The sequence below is a fragment of the Psammomys obesus genome, unplaced genomic scaffold, assembly GCF_907164565.1.
Source record: "Psammomys obesus unplaced genomic scaffold, mPsaObe1.curated_primary_1811, whole genome shotgun sequence".
Classification (NCBI taxonomy): Eukaryota; Metazoa; Chordata; class Mammalia; order Rodentia; family Muridae; genus Psammomys; species Psammomys obesus.
In genome coordinates this window covers 1,124,394-1,139,869 of record NW_026590468.1, presented here as the reverse complement: position 1 = coordinate 1,139,869, position 15,476 = coordinate 1,124,394, and the positions used below count along the sequence as shown (strand labels likewise).

At 38.5% G+C, this 15,476-nt stretch overlaps 1 protein-coding gene across 1 annotated transcript; it reads left to right on the top strand.

Annotated features, from left to right (window-relative positions):
- Positions 1–7,298: 7,298 nt before the first annotated feature.
- LOC129676945 (olfactory receptor 1030-like) lies at positions 7,299–8,234 on the top strand. Its single transcript, XM_055607480.1, has one exon. It carries the CDS (start codon positions 7,299–7,301, stop codon positions 8,232–8,234), a length of 936 nt encoding a protein of 311 aa, XP_055463455.1.
- Positions 8,235–15,476: the final 7,242 nt, after the last annotated feature.

Sequence of the window (15,476 nt, the reverse complement as noted above, 5' to 3'; positions counted from 1 at the left end):
CAGTTGCAACTTCAAGGATACCTACTCTGGATGTCCTAGCAAGGGATTTTAGAAGGCTTGATCTTAGCATCACATTGAAGGTTCTGGACTGGGGAGTCATCTTGAGAGCAGGTACCAAAGCATGGCAACCTGAGTCATCATTAGCTACCAGAATGATTCATGGATTTTTCATTCCCAAAGGTGATTTATTCAAATGAAAAATACATCACAGAAATTGTCCCTTGAGACCTAGGAAGTGCCAGAATAACAGGAGGTAACAATTATAAACACTCACAGCTTCCTGAGTGTGGGCAACAGACCTCAAGCAGTAGAAGCAAACAGACATGAAGAGGTCTGCTTGTCAGGCTGGGAGTACATTCAGTGGATATTTCCAGAGCTTTGGGAATCCTAACTGTCTGCTAGGTCCTTGGTAAGTTGTACTTACTGTGACAGTTGATGTAGAAAAAACACGGAGCAGCCAAGGAAGGAGTGTTGTTGCTGGTGAGAGGACAAGGGCTTTGTTCTGGCCAGAAATGGAGTGGGAAAGATTGGTGGACCCCTAAGTTATTTTATTTGTTTGATTATTTGTTTGTTTGTTATTTGGTTAGTGTATTGTTTTTTAAGGAGACCATGGCCAGGACCTGATAAACTAAACTCAAGAAGCCACCCAGATCACATTCCAAAATTTCATGCAAGCAAACATTTTCTCAAAATAAAAAATTTAGCTTTCATCAGATTCCCAGAGTATTGCACTTGCCTGTCCCTCTCCTAAGGCTAAGAATATCTCCTGGGTTAGTCAACACAGCTGTATTAATTGGCCATATATAATGAATAATGATAAGGAGTAAAACAACATGACAAATTTCCAGATGTTGATTATTTTGATAAACACAACAGTTATGTCTGGAGAAACATTTAGGAGGTGTTGAGCCATCCCAGCATTCCTAAAATATTATCATAGAAGTCAAAATTTACAAAAACCAAACAAAACAACAACAACAAAAAACTTCCTGAAATAAATATGTACGGGGAAGCACAGATAGGAGACAGTATTGTTTAGGCAGACGGGGCTAGAATCAGCCAAACTGGCTTTAAACAACGACTCTACCACCTGGTGAATTTAGAAAACTACTGAGAATTACTACATCTGTTTTCTTGTTTCGAAACTGGAAAAATAACAAGTTTGTATTAAATAAAATGATACAAGCAACATCTGGGGCAATGAGATGGCTAAGTGAGCATAGGTGCTAAGGTTAGTCGGATCTATGGCAGCAATGTCATAGAAAAACCAGCCCCAGCAAGTCGTCCTCCCATCTCCACATTTGTGCCATAGTGTGCACATTCTGATGCATGCACAAGCACACACACACATACAGACACACAGATACAGAACTTAAAATCTCTAAAAAGAAATATGACTTTATAGATCAAAAGTTTTTAAATAACCAGTAGTTATTAACAAGTTTGATTATTAATTAAATCTCATTAACATTTTCTTTTTTAAACTACAAGTTTTCTCTTACATAAAAAATTAAAGTTCAAATATATTTACATATATGTTACATATTTACACATATGTGCATATGTGTTTACATGTTTGTTTGTTTGTTTGGCTTTTTGAGACAGGGTATCACTGTGTAGCCTTAGCTCCTGGACTCACTTTGTAGATCAGGTTGGCCTCAAACTCACAGCAATCCACCTGCCTCTGCCTCCTGGAGTGCTGGGATTGCATACAGGCTTGTGCCACCATGCCCAGGTTAAAGTTCAAATATTTACCATTAGAGATTGGTTATTTTTTTTATTTCTAAAATTTATCATTAGATCCATCTATAATCTAAACACTGGTAAATTAAAAGCTGATACTATCAGTAATTCTGAACCTCAACTATTAATTCAAGTGAAGTTTGCAGGAATAGAAAACAATATTTTAATATGATTAAATGATTAATAAGTAGTTAGCTAATGGAGCATTTAAACCTTCAAGTTGGCATGCATTAACTGCATCTTTGAAATTTTACAGGCAAGCAGGATGTCACATCCAGAATAGTCAATAGTAAAACAAAAATAAAATAAATAAAAAATAAATTTTAAGAAAAAAACTTCTGATAAAGCAAGAGCCATTAAAGGAAGCTGTGGTCTGTGTACTGGCTCTTGGGCTTTTGAGTGTTCTAAACCCATCTATGTCTGTTTGGAGGAGTCGTTGTCCTAGTTCAGATCCCAGTGGGAAGTCTTGATCAACTCCAGAAATGAATCTAATCAGACATTTTGTTACTGTGCAGAATTTTCAACAAGCGTTTTACCAGCACCAGTAACATCCATGATGTGAGATACCCGAAGATCCCAAGGTTAATCTGATTTTAAGTTCAGCTATAACTGAGAGCACCATGACCACACCCACACAGATCACAGCCATCTAGTAAGCCAGAGATGTCAGGAATTCCTGAGTCTAAAGGCTCGTTACGATTCCTTGATAGGAGCTTACCTGAAGACCTTGGGGCAATGTTTTTCTCTGCTGACTCTTCCCACCAGGTTTTTAAAGGCAGAATCAGCCCTCAAATGCTTGTTTTCACCCATTTCTCTCTCCCTGCACAATTTCACACCTCAGCCTGTCACCCAAACCTCAGCAACTCCCATACCAGCAATTACCAGCTGGGACTGCGGTGCCATCCTCCACCCCTCACACTTCATCAGCATCCTCTGAACTCACTGCTAGTGCAGACTTTCTATTTCTGCTACAACTACTTACAGCTATATGATTAGGCAATACACTAGGATATCTGCTTCCTTTCATCTCTCAATTGCAGTTTCTGCTCTTGAATTAAATGGTGTTAATGTTGGTGAATTTGTGTAACACCTGTGTGTGTGTGTGGTGTGGTGTGGTGTGTGTGTGTGTGTGTGTGTGTGTGTGTGTGTGTGTAAGTGTGTTTGCACACGTGTATGGGCTTCAATGTATTAGATCTCCCTAGGAAGCAGACATGGTGAAAACTAAACTGTCAATCAGTCAATTGCCAAGTGATAAGACTCTTAGTTTGGACTCTGTCTTTCCTCATTTCTTTCATTTCTCCCATTTTAAACCCTTATGCCTCTTACATGGAAAGTGTCCTACCTGTGTCCCTGCTGCTGGTGCTCTCCCTTCCTCTTCAGCCCATTCAGGCAATGCCAGATTGAATCTCTGAAAGCAGAATGATGGTCAAGTAATTTCCACAGTTCAAGTGTTCAATATTCACTGCTGACTGTGTCCGTATTCACTACTCACTGAGTCATTGACTCTTCATGGCTTTCATGGCTCCACACAATATGATACACTCCTAAACATAGTTTGCCCCTCACTACCTCATCAGTATGCATTTATTCATTCCAAAAAGGAGGTCCATTGTCTCCTAAACACACACAGGGTATTCTGAACAAGTTCTCACTTTTCCTCTACTTTATACATTTGCTTTTCATCTGTCCTTCTTTCTTTAGGGCTTTTTGTATTTTCCTGTCAATTAATTTTAAAAGCTTCCTACAACCTACAGGTTATACACCAAACTCTTTAAGATGAGCTATTTGATGGCTGGAATGATGCCTCAGGGGTTAAGAGCATGTACTACTCTTGCAGATGGCCAGAGTTCAGTGTCAACACCCATTCAAGTAGTTCACAACCATCTGTAACTCCAGTTCCAGGGGGATCCAAAACCTCTGGCTGCTGTGGACATCTAAACTCATGTACACATACTAACACAGAGATAAATTAAAATAAATGATAAGATATTTTTAAATTGGATTATTGGACCTTCCTTTATCTAGCTTACACATGCAATTTTATCCATATTTCTTATCACCTATTCCAGACAGTGTTAGAATTCATACAGGAACATATGGAATACTGCCTTATTACTTGCTTTTTGGGTTATTTTAGAGCACCTCTTTCTGCACCATAGCCCATGGGACAAGGAACTCATGCTATCTATTCCTTATAGAGCACCTTTCAGGCAACAGAAGCCTTTCAGGAGTCCCAGCATGCTTTCAGGTCCTACAAGAGCCTCATTCCCAGAACACTCTAGGTGGTGTGAGCTATGCTACTGGCATTGTCACCATAGGCCTTACAGAGAGCTGAATATTGTTTACAGAGGTGTGGAAGTAGCCTGTACTTGCCTACTGTGCAGCTGTGTATGGGGGCTGAAACAAGATCTCCTGAGGCTTCTGCATCTTAACCCAGTACAGTGAGCATCCCAAGAATTCTGTTTTCTAGGACATTATAAAGATATAGTTGCTAAAGAGAAAGAATAAAACACATTTTATAATTAGTTTGTATTGTTTTTAACTTTCAGATGCTTTGTTATATGTAGCTTTGTGGGCCTGCATTTGCTATGCTTACCCTAGCCTTGTAAAAATCAAAAGCCTGCTCTTAACCACATGTCTTTGAAGTTGTTTAGTATGTGGTTCTTCTTACCTCAGTAGTTTTGTTTGTAGTCCCCCTGTCTATAGTACCAGGGATTCTCCTCTATAATTCGGAACCGCTCCTGAATATAATGGAAATGGCTGGAATTATCACTATATCTTAACATCACTGTTAAATACAAGTAGAAGCCAAAACAAGTAGAGACAGGAGAAGAAAAAAAAGACCCTCCACAGAAAGCAAGGGAAAAGGTCACATCATTTTCATAATACATGAATGTGCATTTGAAAAATCCATCAACTAAAATTGATTTGTAAATTAAAGAGAGTAGTTATAAAATTAATTCACAAAATTCAAGTGCTTTCCTATATGTAAATAGTTAAGCCACAGAATAAAAGGATAATATTTCATTTACAATTGTGACAAAAAGATAAGACACCTAAGAATAGAATTTTTTTTAAATGTATTTGGAAGCCAGACATGGTGGCACAGGCCTATAATTCCAGCACCCAGGGAGGTAGAGGCAGGCAGATCACTATGATTTTGAAGCCAGCCTGGTCTACAAAGCGAGTCCAGGACAGCTAAGGTTCCACATAGAAGCCTTGTCTCAAAAAAAAAAAAAAAGTGTATTTGGAAAATTATTATTATCAAAGTCTTTGACAGGTGCAATAAATAGCCCACTTAGAGAAAAGATCTTCTCATAAATATATCTGTTCTCCCCAAATCAACATCTCAGCTCAGTCAGAGGCATCTAAGTGCAAGCAAAATTTTTTAATTGATAAAAACCATGCTAAAAGCCAGGTGTGATGGTGCATTCCTGTAATCCCAGCACTCACGGAGGCAAAAGTAGATGAGGTTCTGTGAGTTTGAGGCCAGCCTGGTCTACAAAGTGAGTCCAGAACAGCCAAGGCTCCACAGAGAAACCTTGTCTTGAAAAAAAAAAATGAAAAAGGTGGGGGGACAAAAAAAATCATTCTAAAATCCATTTATGTGTGAGCAAGCCAGAAACTGTGCTATTAGACACTAAAATGAACTCTACTATGTTTTATATTTGGTCCTAGCTGTAGAAGATACTGCAAAAGGACATTGGAAGCTGATGCAAGCACTGAAAGGTTTTATTTTAGTATGTTTAGTATGTTTTAGTATGCCATAGGCTTGATCTTCAAACCAACAGTCAGCGGTAAAGTGGCTTAACCAACCAGTCATATTAGAACCCTTAACCAGCCATTTGGAGAAATAAAGAGAAAACTAATTACCTCATTCCTCATATAAAGTTTTTGTTTGTTTGTTTGTTTGTTTTGTTTTTTGAGACGTGATTTCTCTGTGTAGCCTTGGCTATCCTGGACTTGCTTTGTAGACCAGGCTGGCCTCAAACTCACAGACATCTGCCTGCCTCTCCTCTGCCTCCCTGAGTGCTTTCATATCAAAATTTAATTCTAAGCATGGCAAAGACTGTAGTGACCGTAGTGTAAAATGAAATCTGATAAATACTTAGAATAAGCAGGAGACAATTTTTGTAATACTAAATTGGAAAGTGTTTGTAAATCATATCACAGAAATCAGAATTCAAAAAGAAACATATTTGTCATACACTATTTAAAACTTACTGTTTGTCACAAGAAATAATGTAGCAACTTTAAAGTACATGCAGAACACTAGAAACTAAGCTTAATATGTGTAACAAAGAGTTGAATTAATTTGTCAGTAATCTCAAAAAATAGAAAGAAATATACACATTTTGACCCAAGTCCATTATCAGTTGCCATGATTTACCCGTATACATGCATATGGATATTTCTCACTTTATTTAAAATAGAAAAATAAAATAACTTGTAAATTACAAACTTTAAATCACTTCACCCCAGCACCGCACATGCTACATGGTCCTAAGTGGAGCCAAAAGTGTATATTTACTGAATTGAGTGGAAATATTTCCATTAAGAGGGAATTAATTAATTAAATCACAAAATCGCTTTGAAAAGAAATGACACATCATAAATGCTAAGTTTGTAAAGGAGCATAAACCATGGTCTCATGTATGCAGAAAGATTTGTATGTTCGTTCATATCCACACATAAACTTCATTAAGCAGTTATGTTAACAAAAGAGCAGAAAACAGGCAATCTTTTCTCTTTTTTTTAATTTATAGCTATGAAGTTTCACCAATGGCTATGAAGAGATCAGCAATGTTGTAACGTTATACTGTGTTATTATTCAGCAAGGCGTGGGATAACTCAGTATCCCCTAAGACTGTTGACCCTCCCTCCACACACAACACTCTTCTGGAAGTCAGAGAATAAAGCATTATTCTCTTTACAGCACTGTGAATCATTTTCTTGATTAATGATTAATGTGGAAACCCTAATAAAGAAAAGCACTATCCACACTGAAGTGCAGCTAATTATTTACATACCTGTTTCTCCTACCATCTTGTGATCACTCTCAGAAAACATATTCTTATTCATCTTCATGTCAACTTCATTTTGCATAGTGTCTGGCATAACAAAGATGGGCAGTAGACATTTGGCCCATGGTGGCAATCAACAAACGAGTCATTTCCTGTTTCCACCTTCCACATTCATTCTCTCTGACCTGTGTTGTACATACTCTAATCATCCATAGATCATAATAATGCTTTGTGAGTCCTTTCAGTAGACCCACAAGAGATAAAGCAATGTGATACCACTCTTCATCCCAGAATCAGATATGCTCTCTGGCCCTAGGTAAAGTCCAGAATTAAACTGAAAACATCACTGCTATAAACTTGAAGATAGAGCTTAGAAAACTCATGCTATGTTTCCTAAAAGAAATCAGCTCCAATTACTTGGGTCTGTATGAAACGCTTAATTTTTGTCAGCTGACACAAAGAGCTTGTGTTTTTAAGTATCTGATTATTTTAAAGCCTATTTCTTCTCTTCACACCAGGTAAAAGAACAAAATGGCAAGAGGCAATCTCAGCACAGTGACAGAATTTGTCCTCATGGGATTCACAGATCACCCTGAGCTTCAGCTCCCCCTCTTTGTGGTATTCCTGGTGATTTATCTCATTACCCTGGTGGGAAACCTTGGCATGATTCTGCTCATCAAGGTGGACTCACGGCTTCATACACCCATGTACTATCTCCTCGGTCACCTGGCTTTCATTGATCTCTGTTACGCATCTTCCATTGGACCAAAAATGCTGCAGAATTTATTGGTGAAGAAAAAAACCATCTCCTTCTCAGGATGTTTTGCTCAGCTGTACTTCTCCAGTGCTTTTGCCACTACTGAATGCTTCCTCTTGGCCACCATGGCCTATGACCGTTACATGGCTATCTGCAATCCCCTCATCTACACAGCCATCATGACACAACGGGTCTGCAAGGAGCTGGTGGTAGGAGTCTACACCTATGGCTTCCTGAACTCTGTGATACAGACAGTACTGACTCTCCAGCTGTCTTTCTGCAACTCCAATGTAATCCAACACTTCTACTGTGCTGACCCCCCTCTCCTTGCACTCTCCTGCTCTGACATCCACAACAAAGAGAGGCAGCTCCTGGTCTTCTCGGCAGTAAACCTCACCGGATCCCTCATGACCATCCTCATCTCCTACATCTGCATCCTCATCTCCATTATCAAAATTCAGTCTTCCCAGGGCAGGTGTAAAGCGTTCTCCACCTGTGCCTCCCACCTCACCGTGGTGACCATCTTCTACGGAACATTATTTTTCATGTACCTGCGGCGACCCAAAACGGGAAATTCATGGCGGCATAGCAAAGTGATCTCTGTGTTCTATAGTCTTGTAATCCCCATGCTTAACCCTCTCATTTACAGCCTGAGAAACACAGAGGTAAAGGGTACCCTGAAAACACTGCTGGAGGGCAAAACTTCATAGTGAGCAGAGTACTAGGATGAAGCACTGTGGACAGCAGTATACACCAAGCTGAAAGAATTGGAGCAGGCCAACTACTACCCAGTCAGGAAGTAGCTAATCGAGTAGAGGATGTTCATGGCCCAAAATAATGAACCTCCTAGTGGGCATAAATAGTATTTAATCTGAGCAATTGTCATAAACTAATTAGAATTTATTTGCCAGCAAGAATACTTGAATCAAAATTACATATATCCTTCATGTGCTAAAGATGAAGTGGCTGACTACCACTTCCTAACAAATTGAGCTCTACAGTCATAAAAGTCTTCAAAGCCCAGATTTCAAGTAGAACTATGCAATAACGATGATCCATGTAACCCCCACGCACACACAAGCATCTTTTATTACGCATTTCCCAGCTTAATGCTGTCTATATTCCAGCAAGTCATTTATTAGTCTTAAAATGCGCTCTTGCATAACACACAGCTAAGGGTGGTGGTTAAATTTCAAGAACAGCTCAGAAAAATCTCATATAATCCAAATGTAGTTGCAGTCTTCTGTGCTTTAAACAAGCAATAAAAATATAGTGGAGCACAAAGGAGAGGTAAAAATAGGATTCAGCTAAATGTGCTATGTATTCAAGAAAAAGAAAAGTTTAATTAGAGGAGATAAGGATGGGGGTTGGGGAATATTTTAAGATTAAAAGTAGTCAGGGGGCTACAGCTGGGACACAAAGTAAATAAACTGTAATTAATATAAAAAATAAATAAAAATATATCAAAAAAGATTAAAAGTAATCATTATTTAACAACTGGTGTTTATTTTTCTTGTCTCTGGAAAGCACATCTACAGTGTTCTGTTTTCTTTGCTTTTTTCACTCTTCCTTCTCTACTTTCTTTCTGGATTTCTTTCTCTGGGAATCAGCGGATATGGGAGAAAAGAAAAGCAGAGTTTCCTGAGGAAACTAGAGTTGGGTGTGCATGTTTCTGAGAAATAAAATCATCGTGTTGGTCTAGAGAATATCTTAGTTTTATAACATTTTCTGTATTTTTTGTTTCCACATATCTGAAATTCCAATTTCTTAGCGATAAGCTACGTAAAATATCGGTATTTCTAGGGATAGGAAAAAAAATTTTTTTTTTTCTTTTCTTAGAGAAGAATATGATTGGTCTAAGTCTAAACTTCAATACTTTTTCAAAATAATTCTTAAGACACATGAATCTGCCATGAACTTGTAAATGGTCTCTGTGCTGTTTTCAAAGATGGTTGTGATTATGTAACTTTCAAAGGGCTAAAAATAACTTACCAATTAACTACAGGCAATCTTTTAAATTAATCAAGAAACTAAGAGGTCCTAGTTGTGCCCAAATTAACTCCTCAGATAATATGTCTATGTGATCTCTGCTTCATTGTTGCTTGTGACTGAGTAATTTAGGAAAGTAAAATTAATTATTTTAAATGGCTTTTTTAATTCAGAAGCCTGATGAAATGAGTTACATTGTATCCCTAAGTGTAGAGAAAGTGTTGGCAGCAGCTATAAAGAAAACCATTGGCATGATAACAGAACACAGGGAGGAAGGCCAGAACATAAACCAAAGAGACAGGAGAGGCTACACAGAGGCTGACAAGGAGGGGTAAGCAAGGCTCACCTGCTGGTTCTGAAATGTGTCAGAGCCTGGGTGAAGGGCCAGGTGCTCCTGAAAAACAGGTAGGTGGGCAATCTTCACGTTTCACCTTCAAACCTACCCCAACTCCTGTACCTGAGTGCTTCTGCATTTATTCCTAATTCTAAAGGAAGGTCCAGTGGTCAGGAATTGAGATGGAAAAGGAGGTTGTTGGGGTTTGGTCAGGAAAACCGTTTTGCAATTTCCTTCCAATAAGACTAATTTCCATAAGGCATTAAATATATAAGGGTAACAGCACAACCTCAATGCAGGAAGGAATGCACTTGGAAAGCTGACAATGGGATGATGGTCCAGAAGCTGCATCTAGTAATGGACCACGACACACAAGGAGCCTTCATAGAAGACAGATGAGATGGTAGAGATAAAAGTGAACAGGTACCAATGCTGGGTGGAAACCTGTATTTTGAATCAAGAGCTACATTTATTTATTTTCCCTCTCAAACTATCTTCAATTCAGTTTCACTTACAAAAAGGAAGTATTTATCACATTTTAATACATGCCTCCCAGCAAATTAATTGTACTCAGCTTTTGTTATATTCTGTGTAAACAAATTCTCTGAAAACTAAAAATAGTCAGAATGGCCAAGATGAAAAACTCAAGGGACAACACATGCTGGAGAGGTTGTGGAGAAAGGGGAACCCTCCTCCACTGCTGGTGGGAATGTAAACTGGTACAACCACTCTGGAAATCTATCTGGCGCTTTCTAAGACAATTAGGAATAGTGCTTCCTCAAGACCCAGCTATACCACTGCTAGGTGTATACCCAAAGTTTGCTCAAGTACACAAAAGGGACATTTGCTCAACCATGTTTATAGCAGCTTTATTTGTAATAGCTAGAACCTGGAAACAACCCAGATGTCTATCAACGGAGGAATGGGTACAGAAATTGTGGTATTTTTACACAATGGAATACTACTCAGCAATCAAAAAGGAGGAAATCATGAAATTTGCAGGCAAATGGTGGGATCTAGAAAAGATCATCCTGAGTGAAATATCCCAGAAGGAGAAAGACAAACACGGTATATACTCATTTATATAGACCTATAAGATGTGATAAACATAATGAAATCTGTACACCTAAAAAGATAATCAAGAGAGCGGATATGGGGTAAGATTATCAATCCTCGTTTAGAAAGACAGATGGGATGTTCATTGAACGTATGACAGGAGTCTATTGAGCGCATTTGAAAGACTCTAACTAGCAGTGTTTTCAAAGCAAAGGCTCATGACCAAACCTTTGGCAGAGTACAGGGAATCATAAGAAAGAAGGGGAGTTAGTCTGATGGGGAAAGGATAGGAGCTCCACAAGGACCAAATATATCTGGGCACAAGGTCTTTTCTGAGACTGACATTCAAACAAGGACCATGTATGGATATAACTTAGAACCTCTGCTCAGATGTAGCCTGTGGTAGCTCAGTAACCAATTGGTTTCCCATAGTGAGGGGAACAAGGACTATTTCTAACAGGAGCTCAATGACTGGCTCTTTGGCCTCCCCACCCCCCAAGGGAGGAGCAGTCCTGTTAGGCCACAGAGGAGGACTTTGCAGCCAGTCCTGAAGATACCTGATAAAACAGGATCAGATGAATGAGGAGGAGGTCCCCCCTATCAGTGGACTTGGAAAGGGGCACGGTGGAGATGAGGGAGGGAGGGAGGGACTGGGAGGGAATGAGAGATCGGGACACGGCTGGGATACAGAGTTAATAAAATGTAACTGATAAGAAAAAAATAAAATTCAAAAAAAAAAAAAAGAAAAAAAAACTAAAAATAGGTATTGAAACTTCTCCAGATTTCACTAGGCTCTAAGTAAATAGAAATCTGAAAATAGAAATATGAACCTAATTTCCTGGATTTTTAAGAGTGTAATACTTCCTTGAAGGTGAAAATAAAAATGTTCTCGTATTTATATGAAACATAAGTTCATTTTTTTTCTCATGTTAATTCTAAAATGGCTTCTGTTTGTCACCTTTTACCACATCTTTCCAGCATTTTTACTAGAATTTCCAGCATTTTTATCAATATCTTTCCCTGACTTGTCTAATCTGTTACCAATGGTTACATCTGTTCATATAAATATGAATTTATGGTTCTTTACACATAAATCACTGAACTTATCAGTAAGGATAGATTTTTTTTCTTATCTCTCAACATTTCTTTCTCCATTGATTTGCCATACATGAAAATATATCAAATTGATTTGGTTTAGGTAAAGCATGGAAAAGAAATACAAGAATGCTGACAACCCCTCTTTTCCACTTCCCTTCACATTAATCGATCTGTGCATATGCTAACATGCTTATATGTTCACAGTCTCTGCCCCTATTATCATCTGGACCCTGGATGTATATCTCTGGAAGAGCAACAAATGGCTACCTCAATGCAGACAAGTGACTCTGCCTACAATTAAGCAGTGCATCCACCAGATATGAGCTATGGAGCTCAGAACTCCAGGAGTGCAGGCTCCTGGGAAGTTGACAGACTTATCTTGCTCTTCCATCCAGGATGCTATATAAATGTTAACATTTTATGAGTAATCAGAATTTCCAACTCATGCAAGATAAGGAAAGTTGGAGAAAGGAATATATAATATATGTATATAATATATTATATAACATATAGAGAGAGAAAGAGAGAGGGAGGGAGAAAGGGCATGTGAGTGAGAGAGAGAATGTTTTATGCCTTTCAAGCAGCTCACTGTCCAATCTGTTTTCAAAAGGTTTAATCTATAGTCTGAAAAAATAAAATTGTTTGTTCCTGCAAGCTCCCATTCCATGGTTGAGTGTGTTGTCCACTGGCCCCTAGATACCTATCAGCCCACAGTTTCCACTCCTCACTGCAGGTGATGCACTAGGTGTTTGCCTCAGTGGGATTCAAGTGGTTTGCAGACCTTATGCAAACCTAAACTCTCAAGTGTCTAAGCTCTGGACAGGAACTGGGAGAGCCTGTTCCATCTCTTACCCCATAGAAGCCTTTTGTTCTGCTCTTTTTTGTGCTATCTTTTCTCTTGCCCCTGTCATTCTGTTTTATTTGAAAGTTGTTACAATTAATAATACTCTATTTCTCATTTGCCCCGACAAAACCAGCAATTAGCTTTCTATAGAAACCTTTCAGACTCAGGGTCTCAACAAGTGTTAATTATAATAGTGTATCAGTTGGAAAACTGGTTAACAGTAAAGGAGGAGTCATTTTATGAAGAAAGGTTGGATTCACTTTTCAAAATGTGAGATTATCTTTCCTTCTCACATTTACCACAATTACAAATGTGTCCAGAAGTGGCCACAAGCAAAAGCTAGCAACTCCATGTACTTTAATCTAGGAGTATAGTTCCCTGCCCTGTTTGAATTAATTGTCAAAAACACTATCTGGTAAGTTTTTTTGTTTCCTATGCAAATTTCTCTGTAAAAACCATTAAGTTTATCAAAAAGAAGTCTGTGTCTATATGAGCTGACCTCTAACTAACTCTGGATAGTGCTACAAATCTGCATTTGAGAAGCATGTGTAAGGGTAAAAATAATAGACACATGAAGGTCAAACAAGCAAAATAAATTACTGTGGGCCTGAAAATAATGCATGGCTGAAGAGATTAATATTTTTCTTAGCAAAAGTGCCTTTTAAAAAGCAGGCCTGCAGAAGTGGTGATGAGATAATGCAGGCTGCAGACAGGAGCCTGGGGTCAGAACTTGAGCTAAGCCTGCTCTGTACCATGATCTCAGCCAAGCTGCTTGACCCCTCTGAGGCTTAATGTGTTTATCTAAAAAAACAAGGCAAGTAACACCTCACAGAGTTGCAATAAGAACTACATGCTGACCTACATGTCAAGCATTGTAAGAGAACAAAATTGCATTTTAGATAAGCAGACTGCCAGAATCTGGTCCGCCCTCAGATTCTCTGCTTTGAAGCTACTATTCAGATAAATCTCAGTCTGAAAAAAAAAGGTTTTATATCTATCTCTGTGACAAAACATGGAAGTTGCATATCTTTCGATAATGGACTTTCCTTATCACTGTGTCTAGAGAAAGAAGTGCCGCCCGTTACTACCCCGCAGGAACTCCAATCCCAATATCTGATTTCTTTAAGTCAGTTATTTCCAACACAGACCATGTGCCCTGGAAACAGCATTGTTTTCTTGACTCAATCAATCAAGAACAAATTTTCACTGACCATTCTTTGACCCTAACCACTAAGACCTACTTGTCCCCAGAAGACAAAATTCTGAAGTTCCAGAGTGGGCCACTAGGAGCTCCTCTGTACACATGACAGCTGCAGTTGTAGAGGCCAGAGTTCACCTCCCAGGTCTGTGACTGCTCTTAGCTGCTTCACCCCAGCCTATGAGACAACAGTGAGAGGTGAGCTATACGGTTTCTTGAAGGTTAACAACAGAGGAACCTCTCACCTTCTGCCTTGAACTCTTCTGAGACTGGCAATAAGCTTAGAAGCATTGACACAAGGCAATGATGACTCTTCCTCCACCATCTCTTTTCCCTTCCAGTGCTGTCCTTCATCCCTCAGTAAGTATGGTAGAGTGGGAAGTGGGAGCACCACCCCTCTCTGATGCTAGGAGGAGGGTAACAGGAGCCTGATGTGGGAATCAAAAGCTGGGAAAGCAAATAAGTAAGAGGAAAGGGAGAGGGGAGGATCTGGGGGAAGGGAGAGGAGCAGGGAGGGTCTGGGGGAAGGGAGAGGAGCAGGGAAGGTCTGATATGCCCAACTAACTCTCCAGGAAAGCACTGGCCACTGCTTCACTCTGTGAGGAAGAATACACTCTTTCACATGTGGAGGACCCTGAGCAATGTGGGAGTAAGTTCTCTCCCTCTATTATATATATATATATGATGGTGTTGTATATATATATATATATATATATATATATATATATATATATATATATTTATATTTATAAAGTGTAGATGCTAAGAACTGAACTCAGATAATCAAGCTTGAAGACAATTGCTTTTACTAGCTGAACCATCTAGCTCCCCCTTTTAAAGAATCAAAAAAAATTTAAAGTGAAAGTTAAAGTGATCAAAATTGATTATTATTTACTTTGTAGTCTATTTTTTCTTTTCCATTTTCATAAAGTGCTATATCCCAAGCTACTTCTTTTTACAACCCAATTATTCACCTATGCACTAATGTGTTTTTGTATTAATACTTTCCCTTCCATTCAATGACGGTGTAGTTACTTTGTGCCCAGTCCTCCCTAGCATCTCTGCTTTTAACCTCCCCCCATCAAAAATATTTGGTAGATTTATATCTTCACTCGTATACTATATTATCATATCAGCATTTCAGGTCAATTAAACATGGATTTAACAATTAACTAAACAACAAATAATAATTTAAATGTACATATCATACACTTCACATCTACATAAATCCAAGAGTGATCATATACTAATGTAATAACTGAAACCTTAAAGTAACTGGAAAGAATACAAGTAAATATTTGCTGGTCTATATTAAGGAAAGCATTAAAGCCAGAAATTGAAAAGCAAAAGTATGACAGATTTGCACAATTCAAAATTTTAAATTTCTATTATAAACAGAAACACATTCACTGGGAAAATACCATGTACTCAAC

Coding starts and splice junctions, on each gene's coding strand:
- LOC129676945 (XM_055607480.1), top strand. CDS start 7,299: ATGGCAAGAGGCAATCTCAGCACAGTGACAGAATTTGTCCTCATGGGA.